The following is a 26,461-nucleotide window of genomic DNA, read 5'->3' as shown; positions in this document are numbered from 1 at the left end:
GGTGTTTCATCATTGTCTTTGGTTTTGTGATTGTTCCAATCTAATTATTTTATTAAAAGTTCAGCATTATTTTCTAAGTCCTTAGGGTGAGAAACACGTAAGGAAAATGTACAAGTACTAGAGAAGCCTTTGGCGGGACTTTTGGGAAGAGGATAACGAGTTCTGTTTCTGTCACAAATTTTAAAGAGATAGGAATTATTCTCTAGGTTGCAGTTAATTAAGGCCTTGGTTTCTGAAAATACTGGTCTTGCAGAAAGGAGACTACAGGGTTTGCTCTCTGTGGTCTTGCTGTCAGGCTGAGCAGCATTTCTCCATGTGGACCAGCGACCTTGTGGCCCCGTAGAGAATATTTGAGAAGAACCAAGGAACTTGTCATGAGTGATTTCAAACAGATCACAACTTTTCAGCAGGGGTATTGAGCAATTCAACTTTAGGGGCCTGGGTTGTCCACATTGTAAGAGTCAGGTCATTGCACATTCCTTATTTGCTTTCCTGCCCCATGGCATATGTTCAAAACAGAAAATACGAGATGTGCACGTCTTTTGGAGTAGTAAGGCCAAGAAAAGCTGTCACATCAATAGCTATCCTATATGATCCCAGGTAACAAGTTGTAACTTGTCCTAGCTTTCACCATGCCGGCAGTGCCGTGGGGAAAACACACAATACAGATATCACATCTTTCTGTACAAGTTTTTAAGTCTAGTTTTCGCCTTGACAGTACAGTGGCACTACTTAACAAAGAGCATTTACTACAGAGTTATATATATTGGGCAGCTACAGTTATAAATCTTTGATGTTCTCACATTATCTTCCCTTGATTTGGGGACACATAATCATATATATGATTTCACATAATCAGCAAATCGGAATAACCAAAGAAACCACAATATAACCACATAATATTTTCATTTGTTAATGTTGCTTCTTTAACAATTAAATATTTTTTTCTATTTAGACTGCTTTCCCCAGATTTTACTGCAATAGAAAACAATCACAATTTCAGATACTTTTAACAAAAAATGCTTATTTCTTGCTCCTATTCCACTGCTGGGAAAAGTCAAGAAAACTAAATAGTCACTCTAAGGCCTCGTACCTGACCCCCATCTAATTTTATACACTTTCCAGAAAAGGATTGGACACATATGGTTTAAATACCAACGTTGATTTCAGAGTAAAAAAATAATTAAAGATTCCTTATACTATCATTATTTAAGAAAATATGTTCTTTCTCCTTTTCTATAGTATGACAGTAACAGAAGTCATTATGTTAAAGGAGTATAAAATCTTAAGCCTAATATACTTCCTCTAATGAGCATACAAATCAGAAATTACAACTATGTAGATATTGGCATGAGGTATACAGCCTTTAAATTTAATAATTTAATATTCATAATATCATCATTTGCATTAAATTAAGTTAAATGATGTGTAAATTTTATACACATCATTATGTCATTTAATATCCCAAGGAAGCTTTTTTTTTTGGATTTTAAAATAATCAACTTACCTTGCAAAAAACAAGGAAGGAATAAGGAAAAATCTTTTGAGGCAGTAAAAGGAAAACATAAAAAATAAATAACAAACTAAAAAGGATGTGGATTTGAGGGGAAAACAAAGGTGATGTCATATGAGGCGATATCTATGGACAATGTGTGACAAAGCAGGAAGTATCATTCTCTCTGTCCTGTTACTATAAACTAAAAAACTGAAATGCATGAATTGCCTATGAGGAGGGGAGGAGAGACTACAACACAGGTCTGTCTGATTCCAAATTCACACAAATGGCAATTTGTATCCCTGCATACCAGCATTTTAATTTCAGACAATAGTTTAAATTAAATGATTGAATTAAATTACATTTATTTTTTAAATACTTTTTTTAAAAATATTTTATTTATTTATTCATGAGAGACACAGAGAGAGAGAGAGAGGCAGAGACACAGGCAGAGGGAGAAGCAGGCTCCACGCAGGGAGCCTGACGTGGGACTCGATCCCGGGTCTCCAGGATCACACCCTGGGCTGCAGGCAGCGCCAAACTGCTGCACCACCGGGGCTGCCCTTAAATTACATTTAATTGATATATATATATATATATGATATATATATATATATCATCAGGCAAGTGCTTTCATCAGGCAAGCACTTTTAGAATTTTTGTCATGAAAGAAAAAACATTTCTTTGTTGACTGCATCCTGAGACAAGAAATGAAATATCACACAATTTGTATCATCGAATAAGTAAATTTTTTTCATGCCCAAGTTGCTAGAATGGTATCACCTGATTTTATAAAGGGAAGAATTAATGAGTGAAAGAGGGAAGGTAGGGAAAAGAGAAGCCAAGAAAGAAGGAAATAAGAAAAAAAAAAAAAACGAAGGAAAGAAGGAAGAAAATATTTGCCTATTACTGTGGTTCTTTTATATGAAGTGTTTCCCGTAGTGGATCAATATTCCTTTTAGTGAGAAATGACTGACTGACAACTAATTGAAAGCAAGTTCTTATGAATGGTGCTACACATTCTTCATAATAAGCACCCCATATGTTTATGAAACTTCTCTCTATATAGTCGCATATTTATATGTGTTCAACCATGCATCTTCCCTGCCTCGTGGATCTATTCATTCATTTAGTTAAATGGCACATACACACTCTGACCATGTGCCAGAGACTGCTCAAGAAATAGAGAATACAGGGACGCCTGGGTGGCTCAGCAGTTGAGCATCTCCCTTTGGCTCAGGGTGTGATCCTGGGGTCAGGGATCAAGTCCCACGTCTGGCTCCCCGCAGGGAGCCCGCTTCTCCCTCTGCCTATGTCTCTGCCTCTCTCTTTGTGTCTCTCTTGAATAAATAAATAAAATCTTTAAAAAAGAGAAATGAGAGAATACAAAGATGAATAATAGACAATCCCCACCTTAAGTTCATCACAATCTAGCATAGTTATAGGCAAATGCATGTTCTAGATACTTATCATATGGAAATATGCATATAGAATATACCATATTTATGATTGTATGCTGACCAAATGAATAAAAATATTTATAACCCCAAATTGCAGTTTTCTCCATAATGTAAAATTATGTAACTGTAATATTGTATGGCATTTTAGATTTATTGAAGATATTTGTCTCTACTTTCTAAATCAGTTTTTACCCATTGCCTGCATAAACCTTCTTACCTTCAGTCAGAAAGTAATCAACATTTGGATTAGGAAAGAAATGTGTTAATGGGCATCTTTTGTCCTAAGGTCTCCTTGTTTCTGCCTGCAACATGATTCTATAAATGTTATAAACAAACCTGGTGACTGTTGTATGACTAACATCTACATGGGATATACAAATTGTTTAATTCATACTGAATCTTGACTTTAGCAAATCATTCTCAATCTATCTCATATGTCTCTCTCTCTCTCTCTCTTTTTTTTTGATTACTTGTTTTATTTTTTAAAACAATTAAATGTAAAACAAATATTTTGAAAGTTTAGGTCCTAGATTTTGAGGAAGGCTGAAAGGTGGTAATTGGGAAGCTGATATTGATACTAACACAGGGTGCCTTAATCAAGTACAAATGATTGATGGGAAGCTTTCATGTTAGCTTTTGGAGAACATGTAGTAGTCTTGTAAGTAGACTAAAGGCTATGCTGAAATATCAGAAAGCAGAAGACCATTTTGATGTCAGAATCATTTTTCAGTGATTTGGGCTATAAATGAGTCTGACTAACATCAATATCCCAGCACATGAGTAGTGCAATAGAAAGTAAATTAAATATATTTTTTTAGAGAATTAAAGTTATATCGGACTTAAAGACATTCATACACTCAAAACCTTGTGATAACACTTCCAGATCTTCCTACCATTGCCTCAGATTTGCATGGGATTAGTGTATCTTGAATGATTCTTAAAAATGTAACAGTTAGATATGCCAGACATCCTCATAATAATTTGTTTCAAATTTCATCACTGGCACCACACAAAAGCCCTAAGAAATAAGAAGGGCATTCATGAGGTGTTTTTTTTTAATAGAAATATTCTTTATTGTTCACCTTTATCATGTACTAAATCACAAAATATTCAGGTGGTAAAATAGTTACTTTGTGTCCATGGCACTAAGCATAGAGAATCCCACCCCTTATGGTTTGGTAGCTTTTTAAGACAATTGTAGGATTGGCCTTTTGTCTTGGCAATGTGTAGAGAGAGCCCTCTAATTGTATTACAGCATACATTATGTTTTTCCTCTCACCTTTACCTATAGCATTATAACCACTGTTTCTAACGTAATAGCCTGCTTTTAGGTCTTTAGTTACATCCATCATATTACTTAACACTAATTTTATTATTATTCCTATTCCTTTTTATCCGGTGCATGTAATGTATTCAGTGAAGTACAAATTGTCTACTCAGTCTAAAAAACACCTCATGCTTTTCAGATCTGCTTTCAATAAAATTTTCTGGAGAATATCTAGATGATAAACTTTTCCATTACTATAGATTTTTTTTTTTTTTTTAGTATTTATTCAGTCATCATTTCACACTTTGGTGGCCATTTCTGCTCAAGTGGCCTGTGCAAAATTATATGTTTAAACATTTCTAACTTAAACCACTCAATCTTAACAAACTTCCCTTTATGGGTAATTACTTGGCAAACTAGATTTCATCTTCTTTTATTCCACCTTACTTCTTAAAATAAATCACTTTTAAAAATCCATTCTATTAATTTTATTTCTTTCATTGCCACCTTTTCAATTTCTTATTAATTTTTACTTTTCCTAAAATAATTACTGGTCAGATTTTATTGAATATCGCTCTTTTTTTTTTTTTTTTACTTTATCACATTAACATTTCTCAAACCAAGAACCCTTTCTGATCGAATTTTTCTTAATATTAAAGTAAGATTAGTTTTGTCTTACTAATCTTATCAGTACTAGATAACACAATGATTTACTGTAATATTTTCAAACAATTAATTATATTCTTATAGAGTAGAATCAAGTATACTTATAAAAACAAACATAAATTTAAGCTACTACCCTAAGCCTTCTGAAGAAAAAAAAAAAAACAAGGTAATACCTGCCTTTTCCCATGTAAGAAGTAACAGTTAAATTTAGATTGAGAATAGTACTGCATAAATAGAAATTGTAGTGCAAAATTGTATGTAAAAAAATACCAAATAAGTGAAATAAGGGTCAATAGTTTTGGAAGTTCAAGAGTGGATTGAGTAATAATATAGATGAACTTATAGATAATGGATCTTTAAAGATATATTAGACACATGTACAATATTTTGGAACAAATATAAAGATGTGAAATTGATATCAAGAAGGATATAAACACTCTTTAATAATATATTCCTCAGTTTCACTGCTAGAGACAGAAAGTTAAACATTTTGATCACAGGTCTGAGGTAATGTGGTAATTCTTACAAATCTACGACTCAAAAAAATACACTATTTCCTTTTGTTCAGACAATATTCTGACTTTTTATTGAGAAATTGGTACTCTCCTGGGCATAAGGGACTAAAGAAAAGCATTTCTCCCTACTCCTGCATTGAATTAGAATGATCATGGCATTATTGCAGAAAACAATAATGAAATAATGACATCACATTTTATTCCTCTACTTAAGCTATTTTTTTCCTGGCAAATTATTTGAATATGCACATCCTCACTTCACATAGTAATTCCAACTCCTAGGTTATTACAAGAGTGAGTAATAGTATTTTTCGTATGAATATACTTATCCTAAGATCTGGCACAAAGTTCAGCAAATGTTAATTGGATCTTATGCAAAATTTCACATCAAAGTTAGTACGGGAAATTTAGGGGGCATGTTACAAAAAATATGAATCATTATGTGTATATGAAATAATTTTAACTCAGAAAGTCATGAAACAATAAGATATTGAAAAGTGTTTTACAATAAAATTAACAAACCGATGAATAAATATCTGTCTACATAACATCTTACAAACTACTGTTCGCATGGAAAGGGCACAAAAGATACTGGGAATTACACAACAGTATAGAGAGTCAAAGTGAGTCAAAGTGAGGAACACCATGCAAATGTAGTCATTTCAACACCAGAAATTTGCAAAATTAATTGGACAAAGTATTTTGCCAGTGCTTTTTTTTTAAATTTCTTTACATAAATATGGAAATACTACTATATAAATCTAGTGCACAAAATGTAGTATTTTTCATTTTTTTTAACTGAAGCTTTTGGAACACTAAAGCATGCATGGCACTATGCACAAGTTTTCTAAGGTTTCCTTAATCCCTTTGTGCCATTTTTTCCCCTGTGAGTTTTTTTTTTTTTCCCTGAATGTCTCTATCATCATGGTTAATAAGCGTAGCCTAGCACATATATCGAGGAGGAGAAATTCAATTCCAAATTACTTTAAGGTTCACCTTTGAATTTTACTTTGGTTGGTCAGAAGAGTCCCGTGACCTTTAAATTTGATGAAAAAAGGGAGTAGATATTAATCTCATTATTTTATTTTGAACTTCTCCCAAAGCAGGTGACTCTAGACCACATTTCTGCAAAATGACATTTGTAGTCCATGTAAGTTGATCATTGTTATACAGTGAAAGGTAGTATCTCAGATTTTACAACACCTGTTGTATTTTGTATCTAATATTCTCAATTCTCAATCACTGTACTACTTCAGAGATAGCAGCATTTTGGACAGTTTAATTATATGTCTTGTATCTATGCTTACATATAAAAACTGTTCCTTTTAGAGATTATTTTTTATCCCCTTTATATTTGCCAACCTGATTTTGATATTCTGAAAATGTTTACTATTCTTCCTAGTAATATCTGTTCTGCTATTGCCTTTACATAAAGGCATTCCCTTGTGATACAGAATATTACAATTGAAACAGAGTATATTATAACTATACAATAATTTCACAAATTTTTAAAGGACACAGTAACTACTAAGTCCTCTAAACACTACTTTTTAACTAACTGCATATTTTATATAGTAACATTCAGATGAAAATTAGTTATCAAAATCAAAAACTTACTCAGCTTTCTAATACTATGTAAAGAACTTTTACCAATATAATTTAATCTTCTGAATAATCATGCTGGGCATGCATATTATTATTCTCACCCAAAAATTTTTTTAAAAGATCAAATAATATTTGATATAAGGACAAAGTCTATGGGACTATAGCAATAAGTTGTCTCAAATATTTCTTGAAGTGTGATTTGTGAATTACTTGCATCAGAATCACTTCGTCAAAGTAAAGATTTCTGGTCCAAACTCCAAGCTACTTAATGAAAATCCCTGATATAGGGGACTCTAGAATTTCAATTTTAGCAATTTTTTTTTCAGTTTGCTAACCATACTAATATAGTACATAATGAAATATCACAAAATATATTAGAATTCAGACTATTTTATACATATAGCTATAATGTAAGTGGAAGAATAAGATTAAGAAAACAATGCAGCAGTAAATAATCTTCTTTTTAATGTCAATAGCCTTAGAGAGAAGGGAAGAAGTCAAAAACTGTAAAATCTATAACACTTTACCAGGCAGCTATTGACTTCAAGAAACTGCTAGGAGCCATAAAAAAGGAATGAAATCTTTCCATTTGCAATAACATGGATAGAGCTAGAGAGTATAATGCTAAGTTAAATACGTCAATCAGAGAAAGACAGATACCATATGATCTCACTCATGTGTGGAATTTAAGAAACAAAACAGATGAGCAAAGAAAAAATTAGAGAGAAGCCAAGAAACAGACTCTTACCTATAGAGAACAAATGGTTACCACAGGGGAGGTGGACAGGAGGGTGGGAGAAACAGAAGATGGAGATTTAATTGTACATTTATCATGATGAAAAAAATGTATAAAAAACCTGCCAGAAGCAATATCTTTATATGATGATGTGAAAAAAAGAAAGATAAAAGATAGTTTAGATAAATAAGTCTCTCTCTACCTCTTTCTCTCTCTTTCTATCTATGTTCCAACAATACTTAGTTAAAATTCACCAGTGTTAAAAATGTTAAATAATTCAGACTGCCATAGTGGTAAACACATAAGAAAAAGAAGGGGATTTTTATTGTCCTAAGGTTAAGGATAGTAGGAAACAACCTATAGAATAAGAGTAAAAGGAATGACACAGAAGTGTTTGTGCTGGTAAGGAATAAAGAAAAGGCAGGTAGTCATCTGTGGGGCTCAGTCAGTTAAGCATCAAATTCTTGGTTTCTGTTCAGGTCCTGATCTCATGGCTCATGAGATTGAGCCTTGTGTTGGGCTCTGCACTCAACAGGAATCTGCTTGGATATTCTTTCCTTCTGCCCCTCTCCCTCCCTCCCTAAAATAAATAAATAGGGGATCCCTGGGTGGCTCAGCAGTTTAGCGCCTGCCTTGGGCTCAGGGTGTGACCCCGGGGTCCCGGGATTGAGTCCCACATTGGGCTCCCTGCATGGAGCCTGCTTCTCCCTCTGCCTGTGTCTCTGCCTGTCTCCCTGTGTCTCTCATGAATAAATAAATAAAATATTTTAAATAAATTAATAAACTTTAAAAAACATTTAAAAAATTATTTTAAATCTTGGGAGGTACACGAAGGATTTCCTTGAAGACAGTTATCTGAAGATAACTAGTAGGTAGCAGTGGATTACAACAGTACAGATTAAAGGTGACCGGGGCATGGACTGTGGATTTTACTTGAGGAATAATGAAAAAGAGATGCCAGAAATATCATAGTCAGCACAGTAATGCAAATGATTCAGTGAGGAATTGGACAAGAAATTTTGATGATCCTCAGATATTCCGATTCCTAAATGTTCTGCCCTTAATAGCTTTGATCATTGTAGTCTATTCAGAGTATAAAAATTTATGAATTTCTTTAAAGATGGTAAAAGTCCTTGGTCTTAAATCAACCACTGGAAGAAGAGCTCGTGGAGCAGCAAATGCCTTAAGTAGTCATTTTGTAAGGTAGGCAACAAGAATAATGACTTCTATTTGATTTAGTATCTCAAAAGAGATAATTTTTTAAAAATGTAACAAATGTTGAACAGTAGAATACATTTTATCTTTGGCCATAAAACATTGTTTTATAAGGAGTATAGGGAAAATTGCAAGGTGATCATCAGCTTATTAAGATGTATAACTGTTAAAATTAATTATTTCTCCAGCACCGTCTTTGAGAGTTTTTTCCAGTATGTAATAAGTAAAATATTCCTTGAAGATTAGGAATTTAAAAGTGGTTCCACAATTTAAAAGAGAAGAGATTTATTACCATTAGTAGGTGATTTCTTTTATCCATCATAAATACTGGGTTCCAAGCTCTGGATAAAATAGATAATTAGTACAGTTCAGAAACACCACCTGTCTTACCTAAATAATTCCAGAGTTTGGAATTAAGAATAACACTATCCTTACTTGTTTGCTTAAAAATCTCTTTTTATTCTTCTGGGGTTCTAAAGCCATATATTTCATCACTTCCTAAAGTAATTAAAATATGTGATGTTCGTGTCCAAACACAATCTGGTAATTTAGCATTTAATCCTCCTATTTTGAGCAATTTCACTTTTTGACTTCTAAGCATCTCAGTGTAATGATGAGCCCAGAGGTACTTATCTCTAGTAATAACATAACAAAATGTATCTCAGGTCTTTCTTCTTATTTAATATGAACCCTGATTTAGGTTTCTTTTTATTTGGTTATCAAAGAAGGTAATGTAAAGAGCCAATTTTTATATTTTAATCAGTAATTCAATATGCCTGCACAAAAATAACCTTGAATACATAAGCTATATAATAAAATTATTAAGCAATCAGTATTGGTCTTTTTTCCATTAGTATGTAAAACTTCCTCAGGAAGATTTGACAAATGTAAAGCTATGTAAAACAGAAAGAATTTTGCAATGATCAGAATTCACTCCAACAACATTTTACAAAATCATCCTAAACACATTATTTTGAATTATCTGTGGACTGTGTCAAGAATTACAAACTGTAAAGAATTGGAACACTTTTGTAGATCGATCATCTGTAAAACCACAGGTGAGGAAAAGAAATGACTTTTAAAAATCAATGATTTTATCCATTGTTCACTTTATTATAATTTTGTAAAAATGTGCTCATTCCATTACCTTACTTCAGGAATGTAGACAGAGTCATTGACCTGGCCTTAAAATTTATTTACTTTAATGATTTATTGCATTATGGTATATAGTAAATGTGTATAGGAAATAGATACATAAACTTGTTATAAAAAATCTAAACAAAAAGGTAAGATGATGCATGAATGATGACCTAATAATAATATATTAATATTCATTTAAACCATAATCCATACTCATACTTTTACAATATCATTATTAATCAAATAACTATATTCTTGAATTATAACATTATTGTCAATTATGCTGACATTAATATATGCTTTAATGAAACAAATTTTTGTTTTCATGATTTGAAGTTTTCAGTCATGATGATTTTATGAGCTTTCACCCATGTTTTAGGAGAGCCAACGCTGTACTCACAGATATCCCAGATAATTCACATGGCATCATCGAAGCCTTGTTCCAAGCACAGCTTCAGCTATCTGAATTGACTATGACATTATTGGCAGAAACCTTGAAATTGCAGTTATTTAGTTTGGCCACCATGCCCAGAGAGATCTACTTGAAATGGTTCTGGAAGCTGTTCTTTCATTGTGTGCAACTATTCTTAATATGGTGACATTTGACAGTCATTTTAAATAAGAATTGAAGCCAATTAAGCGGTCTCTCTGTGGATTTCCTCTGACAGATGCACAGAGGCATCTTGGGCTAGCCAATAGGCATTATTGAAATGTAGCTAAAACCATTCCAGCATTTATTTTGATGCATCCAGCTAATTATATGGCTGTGATTTATGTTTAAGTAAAGGACTTTAACCAGATCTATTATTTTCACCCTCTGTGAGACTTTTCATCATAGTGTCATGGTACCTATATGGGGAAGACTGCTTCTTCCACTAAAAACTTGGGCACGTTTTCTTGATTCCATAGAGACAGAAGTCTGATTTTAAATGGGAACGGACTGCATTTCCCTATGCATGATTAGAAGAGTAAAAATTCTGCAGTTTGAACTGAGACAGATGACCATTTGCTGTTGGGTTTTAATTAAACTTTGGACATAGAGCAGGCCAGGGGGAAAAAAAGTCCCAGAAACTTAAAGATTGATCTGCTTGACAGGCCAACTCAGTTTTTATTGTGGCTACTTGCAATTTTCAGTACTTCTTAAATTGATTCCTAATTCTTAATTAAGATTTCAGTTTTGCTATAAAATATACTAAATTTAAGTTTTAACATAGGATAAAGAAAAATGACTGTAAACCTAAATTTTAAAAAAAAATTTTCAACAAATGACGTCCAGTTGAAACTACCCTCCACATACCGGCAATATACAGGACATTAGCAGAACTCTATACCTAATATTTATGAATCAGTGATGGCTGGCCCTTCATTTCATTTGGTTAAAGTTATTATATTAGCAGATTTGTGAGTTTTATTATAAACCAATTTTTCTTCTTTATTTTTTTAATTTTTCTAGATGTTCCACCAACTGGTCAGGCACACAGTGTGAGAGACCAGCCCCAAAGAGCAGCAAGTCTGATCATATTAACACAAGTAAGTTCTTCAGGTTAATATATTGGGTGGTGGGTGTTCCATATGGTGCAGGAATTGTATTGTATGCCATGACTGGGGGACTTAAATCTTGGAAAGTGTCCTTCACGGAATTCTGCAGGAGATGCATTGCAATCCAGTTGTTTTTGGAAAGATGAAGCACTGAGCTCACCTGGTGACAGGTTCTAGCATTTATGTGCTCTTTCAGACAGCAAACTTGGGCAGTTTTCAGAATGCACATTGTCAAACCTAGCATAACCTTTTCTGGAGAAATGTCCATCAGCTACCAAGGCTGCAAATAGCACAATGGATATGAAAATGCTCCAGGAAAAAAAGTAATTCCATGTTTTAATTAGACCAAAGTGTATTTTCTTGGATTGCATTTCAGTATGTCGTTATAAAGCAATCTTGACTGGTAGACTTAAGGAAAAATATATTAACAAGCAATAAGAATCGTGGTTGATTTATTGCTTCTTTGTCTTCAAAGTATTGGTTTTGAACTGTATTAAAATATAGCTCAGCATTTTACAAATTGCTTTATGCAGCTGTAGTCTCAGGACTACATCTGGATTTGAAAGTCCATCTACATCATCATTGTGTGTGTCTGTTGTGTATATTTTTAACAACTTTAAACGATTTTATAAAGATTTTCAAAATGAAAGTCAAAAATAAAGTTTCCCAATTCACACATATTGTCATGCATTTTATTATGAGAGGAGAACTTTTGAAATATGTAATATCTAGTAAGTGGGTAAATATATTCTTGAAGAAGAAAAGTAACTTCACTGATGGACAAATGCTTGCCTTACCAGTTTTCCTCTGGTGGAAAAAAAAAAAGTTTCATGAAAACAAAAAAACGTATCATGGAGTTTGTGAAAAAGTAAAGACTGTCAAAGTGAAAAGAATGCCATTTTTGTACCCTACACGCAGGGTCCCAGTGTCCTATTCTTTTTTCCCAGGATCTAGAGCTCATACACATGTTGCCAATAATAGTTCTGGAGGCACACTCATTTACATATGATTTTCCAGTTACAAAACTCAACAATAATTAAGAACATTGGGGGTTTTTTTTAGATATTTATTTATTTATTTATTTATTTATTTATTTATTTATTCATTCATTCATAACAGACAGAGACAGAGAGACAGACAGACACAGGCAGAGGGAGAAGCAGGCTCTGTGCAGGGAGCTCCACGTGGGACTCCATCTCCAGTCTCCAGGATCACACACCTGGCTGAAGGTGGCGCTAAACCGCTGGGCCACCGGGGCTGCCCAACAGCACTGTTTTTAAATGAAAAATGCAGTTCAAATGCATTTGAACCTATGGAACACACTGAATTTATAAGCTGAGAATTATGAAGACAAGTTATATGTTAGGCTTTTATTTCCGGCAATCTCTCAATTATCTAAGATGACTGAAATACATAGCCTTTTAAAGAGTCGAAAACAATTTTAAATATTGATAAACTCTGAAAAGGAAAGAAGGATATAAAGTAGCACATCCATTCAATTTTCAAATTTTACATAAGTTCCATCCACAAAGGAAAGTTTGGTGTTTGGAAATGGTTTGCAGGAGGGGAACACCAGATGTTTTTATTGGAAGGTGAAGTCTCCAATTATTTGCAGGGGCAAAAAGCTCCCTTACAAGGCAGAAGTCTCTAATCACATACAGCAGTTCTAAAACAGAGACTGCATCAGACAGAAAGAGTCGCAAGTATTTGTAATCCTTTATCAAAGACTCTAATGTCCTTCCTTCCATCACTGATTTAAAGTCATTAAATTTAATAGAAGTATCAATGCACATTGAAAGGGCTATTAGCTATGTAAATGTCAGATTTTCTTAAATTTGAGCAAAGTTGACCACATAATGACACTATTAAAAGGTACTTATCATCAGACATTTATGCTTACAGAAACTTGCCTCAATAACTTTGAAAGAAGGGGGAAAAAAACTAGTTAAACTGATCCTACGTAAGATAAAGCCCAATAGTTTTAAATGGTTGTCAAATGTTCCCCAAACTTGGGGAAAAATCATCTGCCCGATAAGATAGGTAGACACTTTAGCAGTGTGTTTTCAGATCTGCGTTTCCACTAACAGTGAAGCATTCCATAACTGAACCCTGGAATAATAAAGAATACACTGCTTCTGTTGGCCTGACTGCTGTCAGCCTGCACGGAGATTTACCTTTCTAATTGATGCACAGCTTCTTAATCATCTCTGAGTACTCATACTGATGTTTTCTGGCCTTTGTTGTTTTAAGTATCTAAAAAAATCAGCCTGTGGAATTAAGTGGATCTATTAGCCTAGCATGTTCTGCTGAGGTTCCACTTAAAAGAAGCTAGTCTGACTCTTCTGAAGTTTTTGAAGAGTTTTAAATTAAATATGATAAAATATTCCTTGGGCACTTCTATTTAAATTTCACCTCAAGTTTTAAGGGAGTGGATGCTCAATTTTTGAATTATGCTATTCGTATTTGCTAAAATAAAAGAGGATAAAAATATACTCAGCATTTGTGAGGCAGTAATATTGAGATGCTCTATTTTAGTGCAGTGACAACAGAGATGTGGTATCTGTTACGGAATTGTGTTTCCTCTTTTCCTATTTTGCCCTTATCTCTTTTATACCATCTTGTTTTAAAATAGAAAAAATGACTAATTATGTGCACCAAGGAACCAACAATTTGCAGATATAGAGAGATAACTGAAACATGCAACAAAATAATGCTTTGTCCTAATTCTTCCAAATCAAATATTTATTAAGCCTCAACAAAGTGTCAAGTACTGAATGAGATCCCAGAGAAAAGTGAGTGAGTGAGACAGACAGTGCCTCTTCAATGAAGCTGACGTTCTAGAAGGGTAAACAGAAATAAAACAAGCAAGGAAACAAATGAGTAAGCACGGAGATTTATGAAATAATTGTAAATTTTGATTGGTTTTGTTAAGGAAGCAAAAATAAAAGCAAAAAATAGAGAACGGCAGAGGAGATCTGAGGTCAGGAGTGATTTCTCTGAAGTGATGATATAGAAGCTGAGATTTGAAGGATTAGAAAGAGAAGAAGCTGAGGGTATTTCAAACACAAGGGACAGACAGCAGGTATGGAAACCCTGGAACAAGAAAGAGAGATGCTCAAGGGACTTAAAGACCAGTGTGCTGGGATCAAGGGGATGAGAGAGAGTGATACAAAGTGAGGATATTTTCTTTATAATTTTTGTTTATCATAATGCTCAAAAGAAAACATCCTAATCACAAAAATATATCTACATTCACATTTATACATGTATGTGAACATGAATTTAAGAGCAGAATATGTAGCAACATGTCAAAAGAGATTAATTGTAATGGCATATTTAATGCTTATATTTTTCCACTATAAATTCAACCAATAAACAAAGGTTGAGATTGTCTCGCTCTGACTTCCATGATACTGAATTATTCTGGTTCTCTTCTTACCTCTTGAAGCAACTCTCTTCTTTGTGAGATACATTTTCCCTGTCTCTTCTTGAACAACTCATTCGTCACTTACTCTTCATGTTGGTCCATAATTCTTGACCTCACTTACCAAATTTATGTCAATTACCCCTAAATTTCTATTATCAATCCTGGTTTGTCTCCTGAGTTTGAGACATAGGTCCCACTGCACAATTTCTATATCCATGCCCATGGCAATATCTATATCATTCAGTATTCCATGGAAATCTTAAGTTCAACATATCCCCAAATGATCTCACCTCCTTCCCCCACTCAAGCGCAGTGCTATGGCAATAATATGTTTTTAATTATTTAATAAACATGTATGTCGCACTTTCTATATAATAGACAATCCTATTTACATTACTATGAGGTGGTATTAATGATGACATTCATTTTATGGATGAGTGAACTGAGACAGAGATAACTAATTTGCCCAAGTATAGTTGTTAGAAAGCTGAGATTTGGACAAAGATAGTCTGGCTCCACCGTTTATTATCTCAACTGCTGTGCTATCCTGCCTCTCCCAGAGAAAGGGTCTCTGCAACCTAACAATCTGTATAAAGAAAGATTTGTATTTTAAGTGACAAGGTTATCGAGATGTCGAGATACCCTGTCTATCTTCAATAAGTACTGAATGTGCTTTTTAAAAAATCAGCTTAGAACAATCCACCAATAAGTTACAGCTAAAAAAAAATAACCTGCAGTAAACTTTGATTGATATATGTTACAATATATTTGCTGCTATATATTCTACTTATTTTGAAAAAAAATCTGTCTTCTAATTCTAAAGATATATGTTGTTGCCAATTATTTTCCTTGATATAAAAATTTTATAAAACCCAATTTTAAAAACTTGCCCAACTGCCACCCTGCATTATTTACTGGCTACACTAAGCATTATTACAGTTGTGTTTTTTTTTTTTATATAAACATATTAGAATTCTAGGTTCTAAAAGGGCTACAGTGTAAGGAGTTGGAACTGTCATCACAAATGGGACAAAGAAAAAGAAAGAGATAGGTAAATTTTTTAGTATGTATATATAACAGCATTTCTACCTTAAATAGGAATAGAGGAAACTACATAGAATAAGTAAAATATATTTTTAAATAGTGTACAATTGGCAGTGATGGGAAAGTAACTTTGTATACCCTAAGACCAGAATTGGTAAGTATTTTATATCTACCAATTTACCACAAATTATAAGGGAAAAATATAAATAATAAAGTAAGAATATTTATAAAGTCATGATCAGTCAGTTGAAGTCATAGTTTATGAAGATACCAAGCTGTTCACTGGTATTTAAAAATTTGTGAATAAATGTTAATTACTATCCAAGGTGCCAGATTCTCTGCTTTCATTAATTACTAATAAATTACACATTCATATAAAGTTCACTTTCCCAAAACCTAGAAGGTAATATAATATCAAACACATGAAGTTGTTGTATAGTTTTGGTAAGAACATGAAATAATAAAATTAGTTTTAGGGACCCCTGGGTGGCTCAGCAGTTGAACGTTGCATTTGGCTCAGGTCATGATCCTGGGGTCCTGAGATCGAGTCCCACATCGGGCTCCCTGCATGGAGCCTGCTTCTCCCTCTGCCTATGACTCTGCCTCTCTCTCTCTCTCTCTCTCATGAATAAATAAATAAAATCCTTAAAAATAAATAAAATAAAATGAGTTTTACATTTTAGGAACTGACTAAATAAAGCAAGTCATTTTTTTTTCTTGCATGGAAGGGTTAGTTATTTTACTTTTTTTTAAAGAAAGGAAGATTATCTTATATGTGAGATTTCCTTAATAAAGACTTTTTGGTATTTTGGTAAGCAATCTCCAGTATGGACTATGTCATACTGATATCTTCTGTCTAGAGCTATCAAAACTGATCTATGTTACTATTTTATAGACCTTATGCAGCTGTTTATTGTGCTAAATATTAACAATTTTTCTACCATATTATTTTTACATGTATGTGTATTTGTAGAGGAAATTCATATATTTCATAATTCCTAACATTTCATTCTTGAGGCATTCCAGATCCCCACAAAAAATTTCAATTTCTTTTGGGACTCATTTGTTTTAATTTTAAGCGGACTCAAATGAATCAACCAGATGTTTATTCTAAATAGACAAAGCTTTTTTCTCACAGGCTCTAGATATTTGTCTGTTGGAAAAATTAACATTACACTGTTGATCAAGCTACTTAATACTCTCCTGTTATTAAGAAACCCTCACATTCAGTTTTCTTCCTGCATAAATGACACAACGGTAGGTGTTTTCCTGTGGATCACGTTAGCAGCAAAGGGGCATTGTCTCCTTCCTCTGGGAAGACAGAGATAGTTGCTCTTGTTACCAAGGCAGAAGCAGAGGTTCTCCCCTATGCTCAGATGCATAAAAACTAGACCCAGTTTCTCTGACCACTCTTGGAGATCTATTTCACAGATCATTTATTCCATTTTGAAGATAGGTGATTATAGCCTAAGATAATTTTTATAAATACATGAAAAATGTGAAAATGGACATTTACAACATAAGGCCAAATCCTCAGATTTATTTTGCTGACATTATTCTGGAACTGGAATTTAAGAAAGAGAATCCCCCTTGCCTCCCCACACCCCATTCTAATAGCCCTGTATTATAGATCTCCCTGTCTCTGTTTTATTGGTGAGAAGCAGAAGCCCTCAGTTTTAAATAACCTATCCAAGGACTCACTCTAAGGAAGATGTGAAACTGATATTAGGCCTATGTATATCAGTATCCAACACTGATGTCCTAATTGGCGAGGCTGCAATCTGACTTGCCGCGTGTACTCCTTGAAAGTAAATGTGTGTAGTGAGAATCACACTCAGACTGACAAATCAGTATTTCTAACCTCAAGAGATTTAACTGCAACATATTAATGAAAGATATCTAAAGAAACATTTCCAGCAGATCAAGATACTTAGTTCTAAGCCCTATATTCTGGGAGTTACCAATTTTAAAGAACTTTTGTGCAATTCAAAATGAAGTTTTTATAAAGTAATTGAAAGTGGTAATACAATAACACTTTCTGTATAAAAGTATATATTTTATGTGATTTATTCCTACTAAATGAAGTGCACTACTGCCTCATTAAAGACTCTTGTTCCCAGAGCCATTAAGTGACTAAGGAACACCACTGTAGCGATCTTAAGCCCCGCCTCCACCCCTCACAGTTTATTTGAATACTAAATTGTGCCCCTTAATTTTTTGTAATGCAATAAAATCAGTATCTAGATGGTTTTTAAATGTATTCTTTGAAAATTGTTTTATGTAAAATAAATGTTACTGAATTATAAAAAAAAAAAATCTTAATAGGAGAGTGATTTTTCAGTAACATGGATATGAACTAAGAATATAGATGTTTGGCCTGAGCTTTCTTTTCATGATATCAGTGGTCAAATCATTTGATATAATATTCAGTTATATCAGATTTTAATTCATTTTATTTATGTGTTCACCTATTCATTTATTTATTTTTCAGGAAGCATTGCCATCATTGTGCCTCTAGTCCTCCTGGTGACTTTGATAACCACCTTAGTAATTGGTTTAGTGCTTTGTAAAAGAAAAAGAAGGTAAGATTCCATGGTTTAGACAGTCAGTAAATAAATTACACATATAGTTACAGATATGTAGTGACTTTCCCCTTTAATTTTTAAAATTCTTAACAACATGATTTAGTTATTCCAAGTGCAAAATATTGTTTTCAAACCATTTTATCCTTCTGTTTCATTTTAAAGTGAGTATAATTTAGACAGTTTTCCCTTGTTATGTTAATAGAATGGCTCTATTTATATATTCTAACAAAACTAACAAGAGGACATGTTAATTAAAATTTCAGTTGAATTTTACAGCTGTGGTAATTTTTCCATGAAACAGCAAGAATCTCCGAAGTGCATCCTATTATCGTAATGTGTAAGATTAGTGATGTCAATACAATGATGCTGAATATGTCTTTTATATCACATGTGTGCATTTCATTCAGAAATTCTGCATTGGTATAGTTTATAAATTCCTCAAAGTGTAATTTTTCAATTTATGTGAATATGCAGTTATAAAGATCTGGAAGGTATATGTAGTCTATAAGGTTATTATCTAGAACCAAGTGTTTGTGAGAGTTTTGTTTTTTTTTTAAACAGATGACTTGGGGATTGAAATTTTATTTCAAAGGTTCTTTATCACTACTTTTAGTCATGATTTTCAGAAATCATAGGTCAAAGTGAATTTAAAAAATAATGAATTAGGGGATCCCTGGGTGGCGCAGCGGTTTGGCGCCTGCCTTTGGCCCAGGGCGCGATCCTGGAGACCCGGGATCGAATCCCACATCAGGCTCCCGGTGCATGGAGCCTGCTTCTCCCTCTGCCTGTGTCTCTGCCTCTCTCTCTCTCTCTCTCTCTCTCTCTGTGACTATCATAAATAAATAAAAAAATTTAAAAAAAAAATAATGAATTAGTGAATATTCAGTTTCAATTAATGTATTAATTATTTAATAGGAATATGTTCCAAGTGCATTTTTTGCAGTTAAATCTAAATAATTCGAGGAAATAACTTACCACATTAAGACCCTTTTTGTTCTATGGCTTGATAAATATCGTTTATTTTGAATGCACTTTATTTATGAACTCTCTATGAGTTATATTGTTAGTAAATCTACAAATAAAATGGCTTTATGTATCATGATTTTAATATTGAGACAGTTTACACTTACATTAATGTTCATATATTCTAGGACAAAAACTATTAGAAGACAGCCTATTATCAATGGAGGAATCAATGTAGAAATTGGCAATCCATCTTATAACATGTATGAGGTGGATCATGATCACAACGATGGAGGTCTTTTAGATCCTGGGTTTATGGTAGATGCAACAAAGGTAATATGTTTTAAGATGATGAAGAGTAAGCATTAACATCCCTGAGTCATTTATCTGTAAGACAGTCCTGAATTTTAATATTTCCTTTATCTCATGTTATATTAAATAACTTAAGGATGCATTGAATGTTACAGTCTCTTTTAAAGAAAAAATAAAATTATGGACCTGAAGCATGAAGTTAAGATAACATATTTTAGAATATATGCATTTATTCATTCATTTAGTTTATAAATGTGTATAGTTTATTTAAAATGTCTTACCCAAATGTATTGACATGCTAAAATATCTAAATATACAGCCTAGTATAAAAATACTGTCTGATTTATTTTTTAATAATATAAAGAGTGCAGTACTTCATTGCCAAAGTAAGTATTTTATTTCCAGTAGTGTTTTGTTTCACTGATTCAACTAAGCTGTGCCCTTGGATTTGTTTGTAATCAAATTACTTTTGGAAAATATTTTTTTCTGCCATGATAGCCTTCTTATTGAGTCATGTCATTGATACACAAAGCCGAAAAATCTGACTTTTTTTGGTAAATTTTCTGTTCTTATTATATGCTCAGATGAGCAGCTTTAAAGAGAAATAGATAAATAATACAATTATCCATATAAAGTAAACTTGCAAAGATCCACTACACTGTATTATCTTCATATTTTACAATGATAATTATAGAATATTTTATTGTGAATTAAGAACATTTGTTTCCTATTATGGAATTGATTTTTCTTAGCGTATTCATTCATTTATTAAATGGTTAATTTATTTTCTCATATATTAAAGGTCTTTTGCCCTAAATCCACATTTACATTGTAAATAATCACAGTGACTGATCTATCTCCAAATGGGTTCAACTTATAGCAAAAGCTGCTCCCAAAGATGTTGAATTGAATAGGGTCCCATACATTTAGGCTAGTTCTGAATCCATAGTGAGACTGAAATTGATGGTCAAATATTTATTTCTCCAAAAAGGAATCAATTGTTACTGTATGTATAAATCTTTACACTATAAAAAGATATTATAGTATTTTTTTTCCTAATTAGAAGTAAATTTGTATTTACTATTAATTATTAATTAACTCTTATATTTGAAATTGTTCATGAAATAAATCTGGAACCCTAAGTTTTGCTGTTTTCCACTTGAAAGTGAAAGACTATACATATGGTACACATTGTTATTTGACAATTTATCTATGAAGAAGAAAGACATATTAAATAATAGACTTTTCTTATTCTTTGAATTTTTCTTAGGAAAAAGTACAGTGTATATAAGTAGTATATGAACTGATGAGGACATACTTTATATACTTTTCAGAAAGAGAGTTCTCATTTTTTCCCCATCATTTTTATTTCTAGTGATAGAATTAAGCCAATTTTAGATACTTAAAGAAAATAGCTTTTTAGTACTCCATTTAAATTTTTTTCTATTTACTCAAGGAAGATTAAACTATGCTTCAGTGCCCCCCAGATATACTTTTAATGTACTTTGCACATGACATTCAATAGATATTTATTTACCAATTTGCTGACTGATTGACCAAAATTACATTAATGTGACTTAGATGGCTGAGTCTAGCTAGCTCTGATTTTTGAAATGTAAATATGAATTGTTGCCTAAGAAGTAACTACAAAAAAACACAATTAGTCCTAATAGGTATAAGCACTTTTGGAAAGCAGGAGGCTACACTGAAGCAACCTTAATGATCAAATATTTTTCATACAGTATCTGCTGAGTCATGATGGTTTGATATAGTCATGATGTGATCAAATAAAAACTGTATTACACATAAAAATGATTTTATAGAGCATTTTCATTATTTTCAAAATGGATAAATGTATACTTCAATCATACCTTTTAATCAAAATAATTGAAATAGTAAATACGGTTAATAAAAAAGATTTGACTATGGAGATAATCACAGAATAGTTTGAAGATCACAAAAAAGAGAAATTAGTGTTTACTGGTTTTATATCCAAATTCATCTCAAACCTTAGATTATTTTCAATATTTTTTCAAAGAGATCTTTGTGGGGGAAATGCAGAGGCAGTATTGACCTGAGTTTATATTTAAAATCTTTTTCTGAGACCCTTGCCCTTATCTCAAACTTTGTGACTATTCATTGTTAAGAATTGACAGCTTTTTTTTTCAATTCACCTTTAATTTACTTCAAATTTGAACATGATTTTTATGCTTTTCAACTTCTTATCTATTTTTCCCCCTTTTGGATTGCTATCCCAAATATGAGTGTACCTGACTGACTAATTCTGCTCTTAGACCCAAGAAAATCTAAAGTCAATGTTCTTGCATGGAGTCTTAGGAAACCATTTTAATTAGTAATTCATCTGGAGAGTCAGATTTCAAAAATACAGAATTTTTTTAAGTGCCAGATTTTTATTTGTTTAAAATACAGAATGGTGATGAATCTTTAATTGGAAGCAGCCAGATATTTGAGTGTTCAGAATATGCTACTGTCAGAACTTTTCAAAGTTGACAAACCTTAAGTGGGGGGAGGCTTGTGTATTTTTCACAGAGCAGTTAGCAAAGATGATTTCTTTGGGAAAGATGAAGTTAAATAAATAGAAATGTATGGAGATTACTTGAGGCATGGCATGTCTATCAGGAAGATGTACATACTAAAACTGTCTACTTATGAAGCACAGATCCAATATTAACAGTTTTTTTCTTAGTTTATTAAAGTTACTATGAATACAATATGCCCGAGGGCTAATGAGCATCTTTATGCTGTTCTTATGACTTACTATGAGTTTATGTCAATGAAAATCGTTCCATGATATTATGGAAACTAAAACTCTCTGTTTACATACAGGCCAGGTATATAGGGGGAGGGTCCAGTGCTTTCAAGCTTCCACACACAGCGCCGCCCATCTACCTAAACTCTGATTTGAAAGGACCACTAACTGCTGGGGTGAGAGAAGAAAATTCATTATTCCATATCCATTCCATCACAGAAACCCTCGCAATGAAAGATGATGGCTAGACTTAGATAGGGCCTGTCTTTAATTGAGTTTTTAATTAACAAGAGATTTCAAAACAGCATTAAAATCAGAGGCTTATGTTAGACGTCCTGCTTATGCAAGACTACATATAAAACATGTTATCATTTTAGACAAGCTATTAAGTAGAAATATCTCTTCTGCTGATTTTGAAAATGTCATAGCACTTTAACAATAAAAAAATGAATATTTGCTATTTTTGGAATTCTCTAGCCAGAAATTTAAACTGATTAATTTAAGCTTAAATTCATGTTTGGTTTGATTCACTTCCAATTAATGTTGTGTTTAGTATATGTAAGTTTGATGTTCACTTAAATAAAAATATACTACAAAATATGCCATCATATTGAGAAATTAGAAGTGGTCTAATAAAAGCCACTCTTATTTATTTTATTTTTTTAATTAAGTGACTAGATTCTAGAGGAAAATACTCTGTCTTAGGTTACATAGTTCATGGTAGATGGAAGAGGTCTAAAAATAAGGGTATAAAGATTCACAGGAATGAGTATGTTCTCCCCTAAACATCTCTCCCATCAGCTGTTTTCATTCTCATTTTTTATCATGTTTGTCTCATTTGCATGGCTCAAAGATTATATGTTTCTTTGTCGGAACTAAGATTTAGTGTTCTGTTGATGAGAAGACAAAACAAAATTAAACAAAAATTAGGCAGTAATTTCTTGGGTTAAGTTGCAGTTAATAAAAAACAATGAATGCTGCATGTTTTTCAACTGAAATAGATCACTTTTACATGTATCAGTTCTACTTCAAAGTGCTCTAAGTATGAAAATTAAGATGACTGTGAATATCACAATTCCTTGGAAGAGTCCAAAAGTATTTCCAATGATAATTACGTATGAGTTGTTTGAAGCAAAAATATTGTCTATTTTAAAGTCTATTCCACCAATATATTTTACTATTATTTTCTTTGTTTTCCTGATTTTAACTTCATATTGAAAAAATTCTAAGCCTCAAGCAATTTAGATAATTTTCTGTAAACACATCTTTCCTGCCACTGCAACAGCAATAAGGGACAAATGTACGGACTGGAAATAAGATGATTTAGTTTAATGTTTTATTCTTTTAAATAAAGTCTCAGTGAATATTGTCTTCACAAAGATATCCTCCGGCTTTTACTATTATGTCAAAGTTCCACTTAGATTCACAAGTTACCTGAAAAATGTACAATTATGTTTTTATCTAATACCTCACAAAAGTCAACTGAAGTCTGTAAACAATTTAAATTACATTTATAAGCTACTATTTAGAAAATTAAATGTATTGCATATAAATGTTGTTAACATTAAAAAGACATCCTAGAAAATAACCAATGTGATCAAAACTGATGAGAAAAATTTTATTTCTTTTCCTCCTTCAGCCAACAAATTACTCCAATCCAGTGTATGCAAAACTGTATATGGATGGGCAAAACTGTCGAAACTCCTTAGGAAGTGTTGATGAAAGGAAAGAACTGCTTCCAAAGAAAATAGAAATTGGGATAAGAGAGACGGTGGCATAATCAGCGATACCTTTTATATGCTGTATAAATGTATAAAATATAAGGATTACTTTTGTATGTTCCAACAGTATTATACTTGTTTTGGCATCAGCATTACCTCTTTCTTTATCTTACTCCTGGTTAATTGTTATCTGAGTTTTCTGGGTTTTATTTTTTGCTGATGACTATTGATTGACCATTTGTATGGTATTTTTATGAAAAAGAACTGCACTACAATACAATTTACAACAATGCTGCTGATATGACTCACCTTTGAATTTGTTAAAATTACAAACAACATATTCCTTTGTAGTGTGAATATGAGCAATCTATTTTATATGAACTTTTTTGGTTCTACTTAATCAACAAAAAGAATCTCTGCACTTTTTCATTATATGGTCTGAAAGCTGTAATACAATGTCATTTTATTTTTCCATTTAAATTGATGGAAGAATGATTGAATGGTCAACTCTCTTCCTTGTATCCATTAAGATTGATTCAGACTGCTGAAAATACCTAGCCCTCACAAATCCAACGTCACCTGCTTTGAAATTAGCCTTAGATTGCCAAGTGATAGATAAAAATTTTGAGGAAAAAACTTTTAAAAATATATACAATTGATAATTTGCATGAACACCTATGAATACATTTGCCAAAATTTAGTGGACTCTCTGTGATATACTAAACATATACACCCTGTAAACAATAGTTATATTTAGGTGATAGAACATAGCAAAAATATAACCAGAAGTGGAAAGACTACATTTGCTATGGATAAGACCTTTCGTTCTCCCTTGGTCCTGAGGTGAATAGCCAGCCTGGAGCACAACAGGGCATTGGGTCCTCATGCCTTAGGAAGTTCTTCCCAGTCATGTGCATTTTGTGGAAGATTAACCCAACCCCTTACTACACAGAACACTGAACAATAATATATAAGCACACAAATTGATGACAATTTCAATGATGCGAATGCGTTCTCTTTGCTCGGTCAAAAGAGGCAAAATAGCCATTATCGTATAGAGTAATTAGTAAATATTTTCAATACACAGTATGACTAATCCGTTATTTGCCCTATTCAAAACATATTCTTAAAGAACTTTCCAGGTTATAGGAAAACAATTACCTGCCCATAATCAAAGGTGGAGAGTGTAAATGCTGACCAGTTACTCTGGTACTCTGGTTTCTTCCAGTTATGCAAAACACATGGACCCCCGCCATTCACTTTTTGGTTTTCAAATTTTGATTGAAACAAGTACGATTTATTTAAGTTGTATAAAAAAGGATAGCATTTTTATACAGATATCTTTAAAGGCACAAAAGATTTATTCATAAGGTATGGAGGGCTTTTTGTTCCTCTGATAGACATGACTGACTTTTAGCTGTCATAATGTATTAACCTAACAGATGAAATATGTTTGTGGTTGCTCTTTATCCCTTTGTACAAGCATTAAAAAAAAAAACTGCTGTTTTATAAAGAGACTTTTTGTTGTACTATGTGCATGCATACTACCTATTTCTAAACTTTGCCATATTGAGGCCTTTATAAACTATTGATTTATGTAATACTAGTGCAATTTTGCTTGAACAATGTTATGCATATCATAAACTTTTTCAGGTTCTTGTTTAAGTACATTTTTTAAATTGAACAGTATTTTTCATTTTGGTTATAATAGTCATTTTGCCTATGTTTCTACAATGAAGTGTTAAATACTTTATAAAAAATTGTTGACTGACTTATTTAAATGAAATTCTACATATTTAAGTGCTTGTGTTGGGTAGTTTTTAAAAGTAAGAAAACCCCTTTCTTTATTGGGTGTAATATCCCTAGAAAACTATTTTACTCGACATGAGACATAATTTTTGTTAAATCCTTAGAGCATACTTTCTGGGTTGGATAGATTTCATTGCATCATTTTTAAAAGCACAATAGAGAAAGCATTTTCTCTTTTCTTGAAGCAGAAAC

The 26,461-nt window shown here is 32.5% G+C and overlaps 1 protein-coding gene across 1 annotated transcript in view; it reads left to right on the top strand.

Moving 5' to 3' along the window:
* Nucleotides 1-26,260, top strand: part of LOC112912588 (low-density lipoprotein receptor-related protein 1B-like) — a 332,717-nt gene extending 306,457 nt beyond the window's left edge. Inside the window, exons 48-52 of the mRNA XM_072745200.1 lie at nt 11,553-11,629; nt 18,601-18,691; nt 19,846-19,990; nt 22,817-22,915; nt 24,379-26,260. Of these exons, the coding sequence (XP_072601301.1) occupies nt 11,553-11,629; nt 18,601-18,691; nt 19,846-19,990; nt 22,817-22,915; nt 24,379-24,519 (553 nt within the window). The 3' untranslated portion in view covers nt 24,520-26,260. The remainder of the gene's footprint in view (nt 1-11,552; nt 11,630-18,600; nt 18,692-19,845; nt 19,991-22,816; nt 22,916-24,378) is intronic.
* The last annotated feature ends 201 nt before the right edge of the window (nt 26,261-26,461 follow it).

The sequence above is a fragment of the Vulpes vulpes genome, unplaced genomic scaffold, assembly GCF_048418805.1.
Source record: "Vulpes vulpes isolate BD-2025 unplaced genomic scaffold, VulVul3 Bu000000631, whole genome shotgun sequence".
NCBI classification, from domain to species: Eukaryota; Metazoa; Chordata; class Mammalia; order Carnivora; family Canidae; genus Vulpes; species Vulpes vulpes.
This window is presented reverse-complemented; position numbering and strand designations above follow the sequence as displayed.